This window comes from Larimichthys crocea, chromosome XVIII (genome assembly GCF_000972845.2).
Source record: "Larimichthys crocea isolate SSNF chromosome XVIII, L_crocea_2.0, whole genome shotgun sequence".
NCBI classification, from domain to species: Eukaryota; Metazoa; Chordata; class Actinopteri; family Sciaenidae; genus Larimichthys; species Larimichthys crocea.
In genome coordinates, this window is record NC_040028.1 from 12,549,909 (window position 1) to 12,564,944 (window position 15,036).

Genomic DNA, 15,036 nt, shown 5'->3' on the forward strand with positions numbered 1-15,036 from the left:
CGACTAACAATTTTAAAGTTTTCAGTAGATTAGATGTTTATTGGTTTTAAAAAATAATTTAGATTTCTTTATCTACAGTAATCTTAGAACTGTTTCAATATATATGCATATATACACAATATACACTATCTATCTATCTATCTATCTATCTATCTATCTATCTATCTAACTAACTAACTAACTAACTAACTAACTAGTGCTTAACAAATTTATTAGACCACGTCAGAGACCATCCAGCATCATAAAGTGCTTTAATACAGACTCTTAAATTTTCAGTGAGCTCTTCTGACATTTTACCGTTTTGAACAGAAATAAGGAATTTCAAACTAAATTCACCTTTTCATACCTAAATTTGAGCCGGTTCACTGGGCTACTCTGAGAAGTCAGAAATTAATCAAACATAACATTCTACCACTAAAACTAACTATTCTGGAAGGCAAGTAAATAATTATAATGTGATCTTAATCAAGAAATAATAATGTGCTTTACTATTTTTACAGCTTTTTTTTTAAACAATAACTTTGAAAATTCTTGGATAACAATAATACTTATATTTTAGCATCAAAATCATTTTGGTTAAAGGGCTTCTACAAGCTGGTGTTTTAACCACTACAGAAACATATTTAGGTAATTACCAATGCTGTTAATTTAGGGTAGCTGTGGCATAAACTTTGCACTGGGTGGTGATCTAATACATTTGTTAAGCACTATGATGGGTGGTGCGTCTTCCTCAAACTCGGGTCCTAACCAGAGGCCTGGGAGCTTGAGGGTTCTGCACAGATGTTCTACACTATTTCAGACACTTAGTTATGGCATTCCATGTAGGCTCTACCGGCCAACATGTTACATCCTGCTATTATGTACAGAACTGTCTCAGGAGCATCTTTACACAGCCTGCACCTCGGGTTCTGTCTGGTGTGGTAGACCGTTGCCTCTGTTGATCTTGCACTGAATGCCTGATCTTGTGTTGCCATCATTAGTGCTTTTGCAACAGCCTTGACACACTGATTGATTGACACACATACAAACAAATCAGTGTTGAATTCAGACGCATAATGCTTTGTTTATGATGATAGATTGGGTTTGGAACAGAATATGATACACTTATATGGAAGCCCTGAAAACAAGTAGAATATTATTGTGAACACAAAAAGCTATAGTTAAGGTGTGATTTCCCTGTGGTGGGATGAATAAAGTATATATTTAATCTAATGTAACTGGAATGTTTCCATTCAAACAAATGACAAGCTGCTCAGAGGCTTTTGAACTTATTTTATCCTGAAAGTTTTTAATGAAACTTGAGAGTTTTTTATTAGAGTTTTGTCAATATCATTCTTTTAGTTTTTCTTAATATTATTCTCATTTTATTCTTATTTTTGACTTTTTCATCTGAAGGTTGATTATTCTACCTCCTGTCTAAACCTGTTAACAGATCCTTTTTCTATTCCTGGTTTCTGCTAAATGACAGCTGATCTTGTATCTGTGATGAAGTACTGTGTATGCAGATATAATACATGTGAGTCTGCCAGTGTCTCCCTCTGTTGTTTATTGTTAGTGTTACAACCTGCTGCTGTCAATTAACCACCAGTAGATGGCCTACCACACACACAGTCAGACTGGAAGTGTAGAAAAACATGCACCTATTTGTAGTTGAAGGCCTGAAATCTGGATCATTTCAGCTAAATGCATAAAATAAATATTCCATGTCTACACATTTAACACTTTTTTAGGACATCTGCTTGTCATTTGACTTTTTATTGATAAAATGTAATGTGACAAAATACAAGGTGACATAAACGCTACATTTAACAGGCATGAAGAAAACATTCAAACATCAAGACAATATATTTCAAGATAAATGTGTTAGATAGTTAGGTAAATGTGCTGCTGAATACAGAAATCCTGACCGACAGCAATAGAAAGGGAGTTGGCTGAAGAGTCCATTTTCATTTAAATTAATTAACCATGTATTTATTGACTATCTTGCTTCCTTCCTCTCTCTATTCAAGTTTCAAGTGTCACTTTGGACAGCACCCAGGCATGTAGTAGGCTGGTCTACTGCAGGTCTCCACGTCTTTCCACCTTGAAGCTCCACATATTTAGGAGGAGGCCCATCCACTAAAGGATGAGTGATAGACATGAGTTTTTTTTCTGGAGCGCCATTCATACAAGGCGGTGCTCGTGACTTGGAGACCCATCAGACCATCTCCTGGGACAACTCATGGCCAGTGAATGCAATGTACGGTAATAATAAAGAAAAATATTGCTATTAATAAACTGTAAAAACAATATAATGTGCAAGTGCATGAACACTGTGGTGATCAAAAGAAGCATAGCAAATTATACTGTGTGAAATAAAATGCATTCAATTCACAACGGAAATGAACAAACTTAAGTTAAAAGTGCACATATTAAAAATATGGATTATGTATCAGAAAAAATCATTTGGGAAGGTTTTGGGGAAAGATGATCCTTTCATGTTGAACAGCAGCTGTAAAGAGTTTCTCACTGTGTTTGCTTTTGCAGCAGTCACACAACATAATGACATTTGCTCGTCCACACAAAAATCAGTGGGGATGCTTGGTGACAACAACAACATGAGCTACTGTAACCGTCAAGCTAAGCGTCATTAACGATACTGTACACCACATTTTTTTAAAACATCGATATAAGAGAAAGATATTGAAAAGCTAAAGTATAATTGTACATATATTTCTTATATAAAGGATAATATAGTGGCACATACAACTGTAAAAGCAAAGATGAACAGACGCTGCAGCAGGCAGCATGGTCACTTTACATGGTCTTTGTCTCACCCTCCTGTTCATTTTCAGCAGTACAACGGCTTTCAGCTCATGCAGAAAAAGAGACATGAGATATAAAGGTAAATCGAACTCTGGACTGTGATACCAGCTGCCTCATAGGATGTCCATGTGTTCCCCTCTCATTACATTCAGCATGAGAACAGTGGTGAAGACAGATGAATAGCTACCCACAATAAATGTCGAAATCTCGATTCCTTGGCAGAGGAGCTTTCCTCATTACTACGTAGGTGGAGTTCTCAGGATTCATGCTCCTGCACTGAAACACAGGCAGAAAAAGAACACATTTTCTTTTTTGTTCCAAACACAATGTTTCAGACAGTGAATGCTGTTCATGTACAGGCCATACTAGTTATTATGTAAAAATATTAGCTGCTATAGTTCAAACTTTTAATTCAGTTACTGATGACAATGTAAACACAACAATACAATACAACAATAATCAACAATACAAAACTCAGAACTTTATTATTTTTTTACACACACTCACACACACACACACACACACACACACACAATTTTTTTTTATTGGCTTTGCACAAATACAGAAATAAACATTTTCAATCAATCAGTCAATACTGTCACACATGGTTCTCACTGGACAAAGAAGCATATGAAAATGGAAAAGTAACTTGTAACTAAAACTGTCATCTACAAATGCAGTGGAATAGAAGTAAGTTGCACAAAATGGCAACGCAAAATGGATAAAATTTGTATTTAAGCACAGTATACTTAGCAAAAATCCAAATAGTCACCCTCAGTCTGATGTAGAAAGAAGTGATGACACAGCTGTACAGGAACATCAGAGCCAGCAAACCAATCGCAATCCACCACAGCTTAAGAGAGTGATGGAGAGGAAGAGGAGGAGGAGGAGGAGATATAGAGACCACTTCCGTTTGACCTAATAAAAATAAAGTCAGACTACTTCCTGTTTGTCCTTTACTAGTCTACACAAAAACAATGTCAGCATGTTTGACAACTACAGCTTCACGCTCAGCAACATTATAACCAAGGAGTGAATCAATTATCACCATCTAATCATATGCATTGAATTTCACTTTATTTTTTCATCTTTGGTTCGTATTTACAGGACTACAAATCTTCCAGAATGTTAAACGTACCTGGCAGTAACGTGGTTGGTCTTCCTCTCTCAGTGTGATGTAGATCATTTTCATCCTTTACTGTAATCTCACACACATATTTCATGCTCATGTCCTCAGGTCCGATGTTGAATATGATAAAGAGGAACTTTTTGGGATTGACTTCAAGACAGGTGATGTTCTCACTCTTTTTCACTCCTTTCTGGCAGAGTATGTTTCCAGAACTGTCTGTTCTGAGAGTGAACAGAGATCTATTAGACAGAGCACATCTGCCAGCATGAGCTGAGTTTCTGATTTTTATTTTTTTAAATTAGTTTAAAGGAATAATAATACATATTTTGGGGAACACTTAATTACATGCCAAGATTTAGATGAGATGATTGAAACAGTACAACTGACATACTTTCCTTGAGTATTTCTAATCTATGGTACTTCATACTTCTACTCCATCACATTTCAGAGGGAAATATTGCATGTTTTACTCCACCAGTTATTTACACTTGCAAAAATGTGATATGCTTATATGAAATCATGCAATACTCTAATACTAATAAACTCAGAAGTACCTCTGATTGGCTCTACATTGATTAACTACAATATTACAATGCTCTTACAATGTTTTACTCTGTGAAAGGAACCATTCATTCAACATTCAACATCGGCCAATGCCAATCACAGCCTTCTATTTATCTTGGTGCATTATTTACTAAGTGATTCTTAATGACACATTAAGTAAAGTAACATAAATTGACAACGTTTTATTTATCAGGAGGCAATGTGTGCAATATATTCAGTCTCCCTCTTATCGACAAGGGCAGCTTACATCTGGGAACAGTTAGTGTTAGTGTAACAAAAGACCAGTGTAGGCAGTGTAACTGAGGAGGAGGGTGGATTTTTTATTTCTTATTCGTCAATTTGATTTTACTTGATTCTCAGTGTTTACTCATAAATGTGATCACCTTTTTTTTTTTTAAATAAGCTGCTTTACAAAACACTGAGTTAGACCTGGAGGAGGATCGTTGCAGCCGTTGGCTCATGGTCTTGTGGTTAAACCGCAAGCAGTACACTCCTTTCCTCTCTTTGTTTTTCTGTGCCAAGATAGACTGGGTAAATATGTGGTCTATTCTCAAACGAGACCTTCAAAAAGTGGTCTCAAAAACCAAGACCAAACAGCAGCACTACAACACTGTTCAGTACTTTCAGTCAGGCTACTGTTTCCAGTCTTTATGCTCGGATCTGTTTAAACCTGATAACTTTTAACATTGTACTGTGATGCTAATTTACTGGTTTCAAATTCGCCGATTTGAGTGAAGTGTGGTTATGCAGATAAGGCGGTGCAGTGCAGTTTTGGTATTTGTTTTGGGAGCTGCTGAGACCAGCTCTAACCAGCTCTATACTTCCTTTGATAAGAAATCATGAAGCCTTTTTTAAAGCAACTAATTTGATTAAATGAGAAACTGACGACATTGATGGCAAAGAGAAAATAGACACAAAGAAGTTCAAACTGGAGTTAAATGCGATAAAAAGCTGCATGCATGAACCTTCTTCATTTGTGTATTTCACAGATCCCCCCAAAACACACACACCACTAGAATACATACGGTGACATGCTGAGGAGTTGAAAGTCTTCCACAGAGGTGACTTCTGCGGTGTGTTCACAGCTGATAGACGCTAACTCATCTTGGTTTACAGTTCGATTCTGTGGTTGAATCACTTTAAAATCTGATAAATGAAAAGGATTCAGCTTCAACATTCATGCTTAACTAGCTCGTCTTCTGTTTGTGAATCATTATGGTAATATCCTGTGTGTTGCTGCTGTGTGTCAGAAATACAAATAATTATACACCAAACATGTAAACCATCAGCTCAGATTATTTGCCGGATCTTTATGAATGGTCGCCATTATCATTATAATACAAGAAATAAATATAAGTATGAAAAATGTTTTTTAAAGTAAGAACTGTATATTCAAATAGAAATTAGTTTTAAAGTGAGTCCTACCATAGCAATAGATGAGGCTCAGATGAGTTATGAAGACGATAAAGCTGCTGAAGCTGTGTGCTGTCATCTCAGCGTTTCTGCTCCTTCTCCACCTACTGTCCCACTGTTAACCTACCTCACAATCACAGAGCTCATTCTGCTGCCGAGCTCTTAATTAAACAGGAAAAAGGAAATCTGAGGTTGGACTAGACAGTGATCTGGCCAAATTCTGTGTTCCTGTGGTGCCTGTGCTTCGCTGCTGTCATGCCTCCACGCTCTCCAGTTATCAACTGCCAATCGAAGTTTTTCTTTCTGTACTTTTTGTGGGTGGCACATGTTCCTGTTGCAAACATTCATCGTGCAATAGGATGTTTTTGTCTTTCAGAATAAAAAGTGTAAGTGACACCACTTTCTGTACAACTGGAAATATCTTTAAATATGTGGAAAGGTTCACAACTTTTACTACTATTTACAAATTAGCAACCATTACTAATTATAGGTATGTGTATGGGGTGTGGCCTCCCTCCAGGTCACTGTCTGGCTTTGGAGTTGGCTCCTGCAGGATTGAGAGGAGCCACTCTTCTACATCAGTGGTCTGCTGTCTTTGCCTCCTCCTTGGGTCAGTGCAAGCCCCCCTTGGACTCTGGGACCTGTAGGGTCTGTCTCTCTTCCCAGATGTGAAAGGCCCCGGTACAGACTGTGTCTGTGCTGTAGACTGTAGACTGACGGTGTATCAGATCCACATACAGACACTGGTGTAGATGACCTCTCCTCCTCTGCCAAAACAGTGCCCAGGTTGCTTTTCGAACTAAAAAACAAACACATACAGATAAACAAATAAGTCACATTAGTGTCAGAGTCAGAATCGATTACTTCATTTTAAATGAGCACATACATCTTACAGATTACATCACCATCTATAATGCTATATAATAATAATATCCTAATAAAAATAACGACAACAACAAGAATTTCATACTGACCTTCTCGGATGGAGGTGGGACAAAAGAAAAGACATGATGTCCTTGTATTTCTAGTCCTTTTGAGATCCCCCCGCTGAGCCGCTGGCAGACACCTTCTTCCGGCTTTTTACAAAGCTGTCGCTCAGTGTACGCCATTTTGCCTAGCAGGGATCAGCTGGATAAAGAGACGCATATTAAAAAATAATCATACATTGAAATCATCTTTTTTTTTACTTTTCACTTTACAGGTACTTGGCTTCTGGGGACTCACTCATCAGCCTAGCGTTCAATTAGCGCCTTGGCCACGCAACAGTGATAAACTCTGTTCACATGGTGTGTGCCGCCATTGAAAAGGTCATGATGGAGAAGTTTTTACCACAGCTGACTACAGCAACATGGAAAGACAAAAGTGGGAAAAGTGGAACTTCCCAGATTGCCTGGGAGCACTTGATGGCAAACATGTCATCATTCAAGTGCCACCCAACTCTGGTAGTCAGTATTTCAACTACAAAAAGACTTTTCATTCCCTTTGAAGCACTACCTGTAGAGACCCTACCCAGGACAGAACCTAACCCATAAAAAGAGGATTTTCAATTACAGGCTCTCCAGAGCGAGGATGAAAATGCCTTTGGCATTTTGGCGTCACGTTGGAGGATTTTCCACCGGAGGATTAACCTGCACCTCAAAAACGTGGACACACTTGTAGTGGCAGCATGCATCCTGCACAATTTCCTCCTTGTCCCAAGTGAAAATGTGCAGCTGCTAGCAGAGGCAGAGGAACTTGGGAGACACATGGCACCGGTACGAAACATGGGAGGAAACAGAGCATCAAGAGAAGCCTGTGCTATCAGGGAGAGCTTGGCTACTTTCTTCACCTCCCCTGAGGGCAGTGTGTCCTGGCAGGATAGAATGATTTAAATGACTATGAAATGTCAAACAGAATAGGCCTAATAAATAAATAATTCATTTATATACATATAAAACATAACTTAACTTTAACTTACTGCATTTCATGACTTTATATCAGATAATAAAAGTTAGAATACCATGGACAGTTATTTCAAAGTTTTTCATAGGTTTGACACATATGTAACTAGAGAACGTCATTGTCATTTTAATGCACATAAACAAACTATTTGTTTTCAAACAACATTATTGGACCAAAATACAAACTTACCATCCATTGCTCCACGCCACATCTTTTTTGTTGGTGTCCTAGGATGTGAGGTGTCATAAACGATAGCTTGATTTTGGACCTCCAGAATCAACTTCTCCTCAACCATGGTGTCGACGGGGTGAAAAGACACCTGAAAACCTCTGACCTGTTGACTTCAGGTCAGCCCTGCCTATTATGACGTGTTCTTGTAATCAAATCAAATCAAAACAAATCAATTTTATTTGTATAGCCCAAAGTCACAAAGTACATTTGCCTCAGAGGGCTTTACAATCTGTACAGGGAGTGACACCCTCTGTCCTTAGACCCTCGGTTCGAGTGAGGAAAAACTTGCCAACAAAAACCTTTAACAGGGAAAAAATGTGGAAGAAACCTCAGGAAGAGCCACAGAGGAGGGATCCCTCTCCCAGGACGGACAGACGCGCAATGGATGTCACGTGTACAGAGCAAATATACAGAGACAAATTGTACAATTACAATGAATGATAAAATGACCACAGTAGCAGATATGGTAGCAATAATGACAGTAATAATATGTGTAGTGGACGTCGTGCAGGATCACAGCAGCAGCCACGATCCACGAGAACCTGCTGGACGACAGAGCACAGAAACTCCGGGGAAGTTTGGTTAGTAACATGCATTAATGAGACATGTCCACAGATGGAGAGATGGAGAGATGGAGCGAGATAGAGAGAGAGAGAGAGAGAGAGAGAGAGAGAGAGAGAGAGAGGGGGTTTTCGGTAAGGGAGATGTGTGCATCTTCAACCAATACCGTGCCTGGCTAGGCATAACCCTCGGTGGGGTCCCCCGGCAGTCTAATCCTATGGCAGCATAACTAAGGGATGACCTGAGCAAGCCCTAACTATAAGCTTTATCAAAAAGGAAAGTCTTAAGTCTATTCTTAAAGGTGTTGACCGTGTCTGCCTCCCGAACCCAGAATGGTAGTTTGTTCCACAGAAGAGGAGCCTGATAGCTGAAAGCTCTGGCTCCCAATCTACTTTTGGAGACTATAGGAACCACAAGGAACCCAGCATCCTGAGAGCGCAGTGTTCTAGAGGGGTAATAAGGTATTATGAGCTCTTTTAGATATGATGGTGCCTGACCATGAAGAGATTTGTAAGTAAGGAGAAGAATTTTAAATTCTATTCTAGATTTAATAGGTAGCCAATGCAAGGAAGCCAAAATGGGAGAGATGTGATCTCTGATCTTGGTTCCTGTCAGAACACGTGCAGCAGCATTCTGAATTAACTGCAAAGTCCTAAGAGACTTATTAGAGCAGCCTGATAACAAAGAGTTACAATAGTCCAGCCTTGAAGTAACAAATGCGTGGACTAGTTTTTCTGCATCCGCTTGAGAGACAATGCATCCGATTTTAGCGATGTTACGTAAGTGGAAGAATGCAGTCCTCCAAATTTGTTTTATGTGGATGTTAAAGGACAAATCCTGATCAAAAACAACTCTAAAACTAAAATTTGGATTTTAATTCTCTTTCCAGAAACAATGTCTGGTTGGAAAAGATCAGTGGCCTGTTGTTACTTAAGTAACAATACCACAGCATTATTCTGTACAAATATACATACGTGGATCATTGTAAATTTCCCCTCCACTCAAACATGTGTTTTGCTTGTTGTTCCGTCACTTGGATGTTTGAGCTTCACTGTGCAGAAAGAATGAGTAAAGTTTTTCTGCCGTCACCGTAAATCTCAGTATGTACGTACTGGCAGGATTTTATGACGTCACAATTTGCTTTGAGGCCAGTTGTGGTCTAAAATGCAACTAAGTGTGTTGTGGAAACTTGAGGTCACAGATGCTGAGGATGAACTTTTCAGTGAAGTAGCTGACATCCTGACACCGCCTGTTGTTAAACACAAACTTTTGCAAACTTTTGAACATTTGCATATTCATAGATTTTAGGTATTGTAATGACAGAGAAAGAACAGGCGTAATTTAAGTAATTTTAAGTTTGTAATTCTTTAAAAAAAACAACAACATATCTGACACTAATTATTACTCAAGATGCCTGGACAGGACAAAGAACGCCTCTGAAATGTAGGAGAAAACATGTATGTGTATAATGACAGAGAGCTCTGAAATGGGATAAAGAATTGGGATGAAGAGTAAAGTAGGTGTTTTGTGTTTGTGGCTGTCTGCATTCGAGTGAGTGAGAAAAATCACTATCAGTTCATTTTCTTTGTGCTACCAATCACTGCTTTGAAGTACATAGCTGTATGTGCCCCCTGTCAGCAAAAAGTTACTTTGACAGAAAATCTACATTTTTATTATTTCCTCTGTCATAACCAGAATCAGCAGTGTTAACTCACATCCTGTTTTTCAGAGTTTGCACTTCTGTGAAATCTTCCTGCATGACTGTGTGTGATGAATAAAACCACAGACAGAATCAACGTCAGCACACTGAAATGTGTTCTTATTGATAAGTTTTCTTTGTTCATTTTATATGTAGGGCCACAATTGTCTTTTTAACTTGCTCTTGTGTTGCATGTGAAAGTAGCCATGCCATTGTAATCTGTGCAGATTATGGTTTGAAATTGTCTGAAACTAATTAACTATAATTAAGGCCATCCCTGAAAAGGACATTGTCGCCTTGGCAGCATATGTTGCTCCATGGGCAGGTTACCCATCATGCCGTGTGAACAAATGCACCTCCATACCATCACGGATGCTGGCTTTTGAACTGTGCTCTGATAACAAGCCGGATGGTCCCTCTCATCTTTAGCCCAGAGGACGTGGCGTCCATGATTTCCAAACAGAATTTCAAATGTGGTCTCGTCAGACCACAGGACTGTTTTCCACTTAAAGTTGGTTGCGTCCACAGAAGGTGGCAGCGTTTCTGGATCTGGTTTATATCCGGTTTCCTCTTCGCCTGGTGGAGTTCCAGCTGTCATTTGTGGATGCAGCGATGAACTGTGTTCACGGATGATGATTTTTGGAAGTGTTCCTCAGCCCATGCAGGGATGTCCATGACAGAGTCCTGTCTGTTTTTGATGCAGTGCCCTCTGAGTCTGAAGCTCACGACCATCCAATATTGTTTTTTGGCCTCATTCTTTGTGAGATGTTCCACCAGTTTTTTTTTTTACATTCATTACATTACATTACATTACATTACATTACATTGCATTTAGCAGACACTTTTATCCAAAGCGACTTACAGAGGAGGACATAAGCTGAGAAAGGTGTAAAGGAGCACAGAGTAGTTGTTAGTTTTGTTAGTTTTGTTAGGCAGGGAAGCATTCTCGAAACAGAAAGGTTTTTACAAGTTTTTTAAAGGTCGAAAGGGATGTTGCTGTTCTAGTAGCCGTTGGTAGGTCATTCCACCATTTGGGGACGACCACAGAGAAGAGTTTAGAGTGACCTCACTTTGCGAGAGGCGAGGGTACAAGAACCTAACCCTAACCCTCAGCAATGTTACATTAATGTTACATTTTTCTTTGAGCATTTCACAAATTTTTTTGAAAAGGGGTTTTTCCATCTTGGGGAGTGGGGTTGCAGCAACTACACCACTAGATGCCACTAAATCGTACACACTGGTCTTTGTAGATTTTGAATTACTCCTCAATCTTCAGTTCAGGGAAAGATAACTACTGATGAATGTTTTTGTTGTTGTTGTTGTTGTTTTTTTTGCAATGTTAGCAGCTCTGTTCTGTCCCAATCCTGCTCCACTAACAGATTCAATAACTCTTTCGCCCCCCTTGCCATAAGACCGTACAACAGCTCTTAGTAATAGCAAGAGAGAAAATTGACAATTTGCATTTATTTCTGGACATTCAGCATCTACAGCCTATCAGAACAGTTTGCAGAAACAACCTAGACACAAATATTTGACTTAGAGAATATATGAGCCTCTGTTTCCAACATTAATGTAACATTGCTGAGGTGAAAATGGTATCAGGGGTTCTTCAGGGGTCAATCCTTGGACCATTTCCTTTCCATGAACACAAGTTCCTTTTTAGTAATATTATATGGAAAGCTCCTCTATTCATGGGTGGATGAGTTCACTCCTAAAAACAAGCTGGTAAACTGTACTGATAATTTCCATTACCCCCTCTTCCCATACCCTTCTGGTGTCAGATTAAGGAAAAAAGACGATCTGACATTTAAACCTACTTCACACTGTGATTGACCAGGTCTTTAGTGAGAGAAGAACCTGTGTTTCAACTCTCCGTAGCTCTAGTCATTTTCCATGTGAACAATATGTCTTAAAATATGCACCATTATCTCTGCCTTTAAAGAATATTAGGTCTACCCCTCTCTATGACAGCTGGCGTTTCACATTGCCTTCAAGTGTTGTCATTTAAAATGATTATATACTTTTGATTTCTAACAGGGTCAGACATGTCCTGCAAACTAGTCCTGATTGGACATATTAACACCCTAAGACTGACACACTTGTCGTAGTTCTTAAAACCCAGAGACAAGAAATGTGCTCACACTCAGCATTCTTGTGGTTGGTATACACACAGGAAGTCAGGAACCTGGAAGTCACGTAACATAACTAGGGCAACTGTTTCAGCTGAAAATATGTTTTAGAAGTAGATTTTTTTATCTCAAGCAGATTCTGAGTACTACATAATTTTATCTAAGACAGGATAAAGACTACAGTAATGCTCTCTGATTACCAAGATAAACTATAGGAAGGCATCACACGAACATGTACAGGCAAGATCAAATGTGTTACAACTGAAATGACTTCACTGGCTCCCAGTGACAAAATAAACTTCAACATTTTACTGAAGCAATTACCAGTCTCCGACATGCTCTGCCTACAATCCAGTTAAATTCAATTCAATTTAAAAACAAAAGCTTAAATGATTTATTAACAAAAAGAGAAGTTTGTGAGAAGCAGCTTGGTTTGGAGAGTGCATAAAGAATGCAGAAAGTAAGATTAAGTAAGAATAGAAAACGTAATAAATGTTAAAGGTTATGTGCAGTAATGCAAATGGGTAATAATGTATAATAATTACTTTCTGACCGCTGTAGAGACAAAGCTCTTATCCGGGTATTTCTCTCAGTCAGAATATTCTTCTTCTTTTTTTAACTCAGCAGAATAGGATCAGATAAGGTGTGTGTGAAACTTTTACTCACTTTGATGCTGTGCAAAAAGCAAAGTGCAATTTACCCAACTTCCTTTGGCTCATACAATTATACTGTGTATCTTTGTCTGTGCATCTGTAGTGGGTTGTCTTTCTGAGCTAGATGTTGGGCTTTCTCAGAACCAGTCCAAAGTCTTCTCCCCCAATCATACTCTAGCCTGTGGGTGAATAGAACAGGGTTACTGATAATCAAAGCACCAAAAACTTGAAACACTGAAATTTGAAAATCTCAACATGGTGGGACAAGTGTTTAGGTGTTTTAGGCCGCAGGGTTCAAAGTATGTGAAAAAAGTAGCGGCTTATAGTCCGAAAATTATGGTATGTTCATTTCTGTCTCTCTGCATCACACTTTTTTGACAATAGTTTTATAGGTAGAGCAACAAGACTACAACAAGCTGACTGAACCATCAAGGCAAATTGTGTCCAGTGACGCCCTCATCCAGACTCACATTCAGCCTTGGTAGAACACAAGAAGCAAAAGTATGCTCTTCATGTTAAAATATTTCAGATGTATAATCTTCAAACAAATACTCAGTACCTGAGCAGTATTTGGAAGTTCTGTTCTTGAAACATAATATGGTATTATGTTTTCCCTTCTGATGTTGATAGATTGTATCTGCTGTATATATACAGACAAAAAGAAAGGTGTTTGAGAAGGTGAAGGCTGTGAAGCTCCTGATGGAGGAGGAGATGATCCTGTGCAGAGAAATGCAGCAAAACTAGTAGGTGTTGAAGGAACAATCTCTGAAACTGGGAACAATCTCCTCAGACATCTCTTTTTTTTATTTTAGTGATGGTTATGTGAGGTCTGGCTAGTTCTCTGCATTTTTGTCTTAAATCTTCTTAAATCTATCTTTGAGGTCTGCAGCTAACACTGCCCTCTCCGCTTTAAAGAAAGGTTTGATTAAAGGATCCTAAATCTTTGTGTTTATATAGTGCGCTCACTTTCATTACTGACTTTATTGACTTTGTTTTTGATATTCTGTTTTTACAGCCTCTCTTGCTGACTTGGAGGAGGGGGAGATCGGAGAAGATGATGCAGCTGACAGTGATTTCAGCACATCTGATGAGGCCTGACTGTGACTGAACTACAATTAATAAAATGATTGATAAAATCAAAAGTTCTCTGTTTAATGTGTTATTCAGTTATTTAGGAGCAGAGGGGGAGGATGAGTTCTGGTCAAGACTTTGGATTACATTTACGATATCTGTCTGACTGTAATTTATTCAGCTTATATATGATGTGAATTTGAAATGTTTTTCTCATACTGTATGCAGATATATATTTTTCTATTGAAAGGAGAAATGGAATTCCCCGTGTACAGTTGTTTAACCTGGATCATTCTTCCTAATACAGTACTGTACAGAATACATGTACAGTAACATCATTTTATTTATGCTTTCTGAGGTACTCAAAGACACTACATAAGTTAAAAGTCTCATAATACACACTGAAAGCATGAGGCAGCACACTCACAAGGTGAGTTTGGTTCAGTGTTTTGAACATAGACAGGTCAGTGCTGTCAGTGCTGATGTGCATGAAGAAACAGTTCCTCAGAGACGAGCAGCTATGGAGAAATAGACAGCCTGTCCAAAAAAAAGTCACTCACTCTAATATTCTGTTTTGACCGCCTTTAGCTTTGACTACAGCACACATTTGTTGTGGCATTATTTCGATGAGCTTCTACAATGTCACATTTATTATCAACATTTATTTTTATCCAGAGTTGCATTCATTTTCCGCCAAGATCTTATATTGATGATGGGAGAGTCGCACCGCTGAGCAAAGTTTTCTCCAGTACATCCCAAAGATTCTCAATGGGGTTGGGATCTGGACTCTGTGCTGGCCAATCCATGTGTGAAAAGAATGTCTCATACTCTCTGAACCTG

At 38.7% G+C, this 15,036-nt stretch overlaps 1 protein-coding gene across 1 annotated transcript; it reads right to left on the reverse strand.

Annotated features, from left to right (window-relative positions):
- Positions 1 to 2,161: 2,161 nt before the first annotated feature.
- LOC104936250 (uncharacterized) lies at positions 2,162 to 6,209 on the reverse strand. Its single transcript, XM_010752263.3, has 5 exons — positions 5,924 to 6,209; positions 5,524 to 5,644; positions 3,944 to 4,155; positions 3,578 to 3,723; positions 2,162 to 3,081 (listed from the first exon to the last, which is right to left on the reverse strand). The coding sequence occupies exons 1-5, from the start codon at positions 5,988 to 5,990 to the stop codon at positions 2,989 to 2,991; spliced, it is 639 nt and encodes a 212-aa protein (XP_010750565.1). The 5' UTR covers positions 5,991 to 6,209; the 3' UTR covers positions 2,162 to 2,988.
- Between the last annotated feature and the right edge of the window lie 8,827 nt (positions 6,210 to 15,036).

Bases quoted from the DNA above. Each gene is read 5' to 3' on its own strand.
- LOC104936250 (XM_010752263.3), bottom strand. From the start codon at position 5,990: ATGACAGCACACAGCTTCAGCAGCTTTATCGTCTTCATAACTCATCTG. The intron at 5,645-5,923 runs GTAGGACTCACT...TTCATTTATCAG, and splicing joins GAGCCTCATCTATTGCTATG to ATTTTAAAGTGATTCAACCA. The intron at 4,156-5,523 runs GTATGTATTCTA...GTTCACTCTCAG, and splicing joins CAACTCCTCAGCATGTCACC to AACAGACAGTTCTGGAAACA.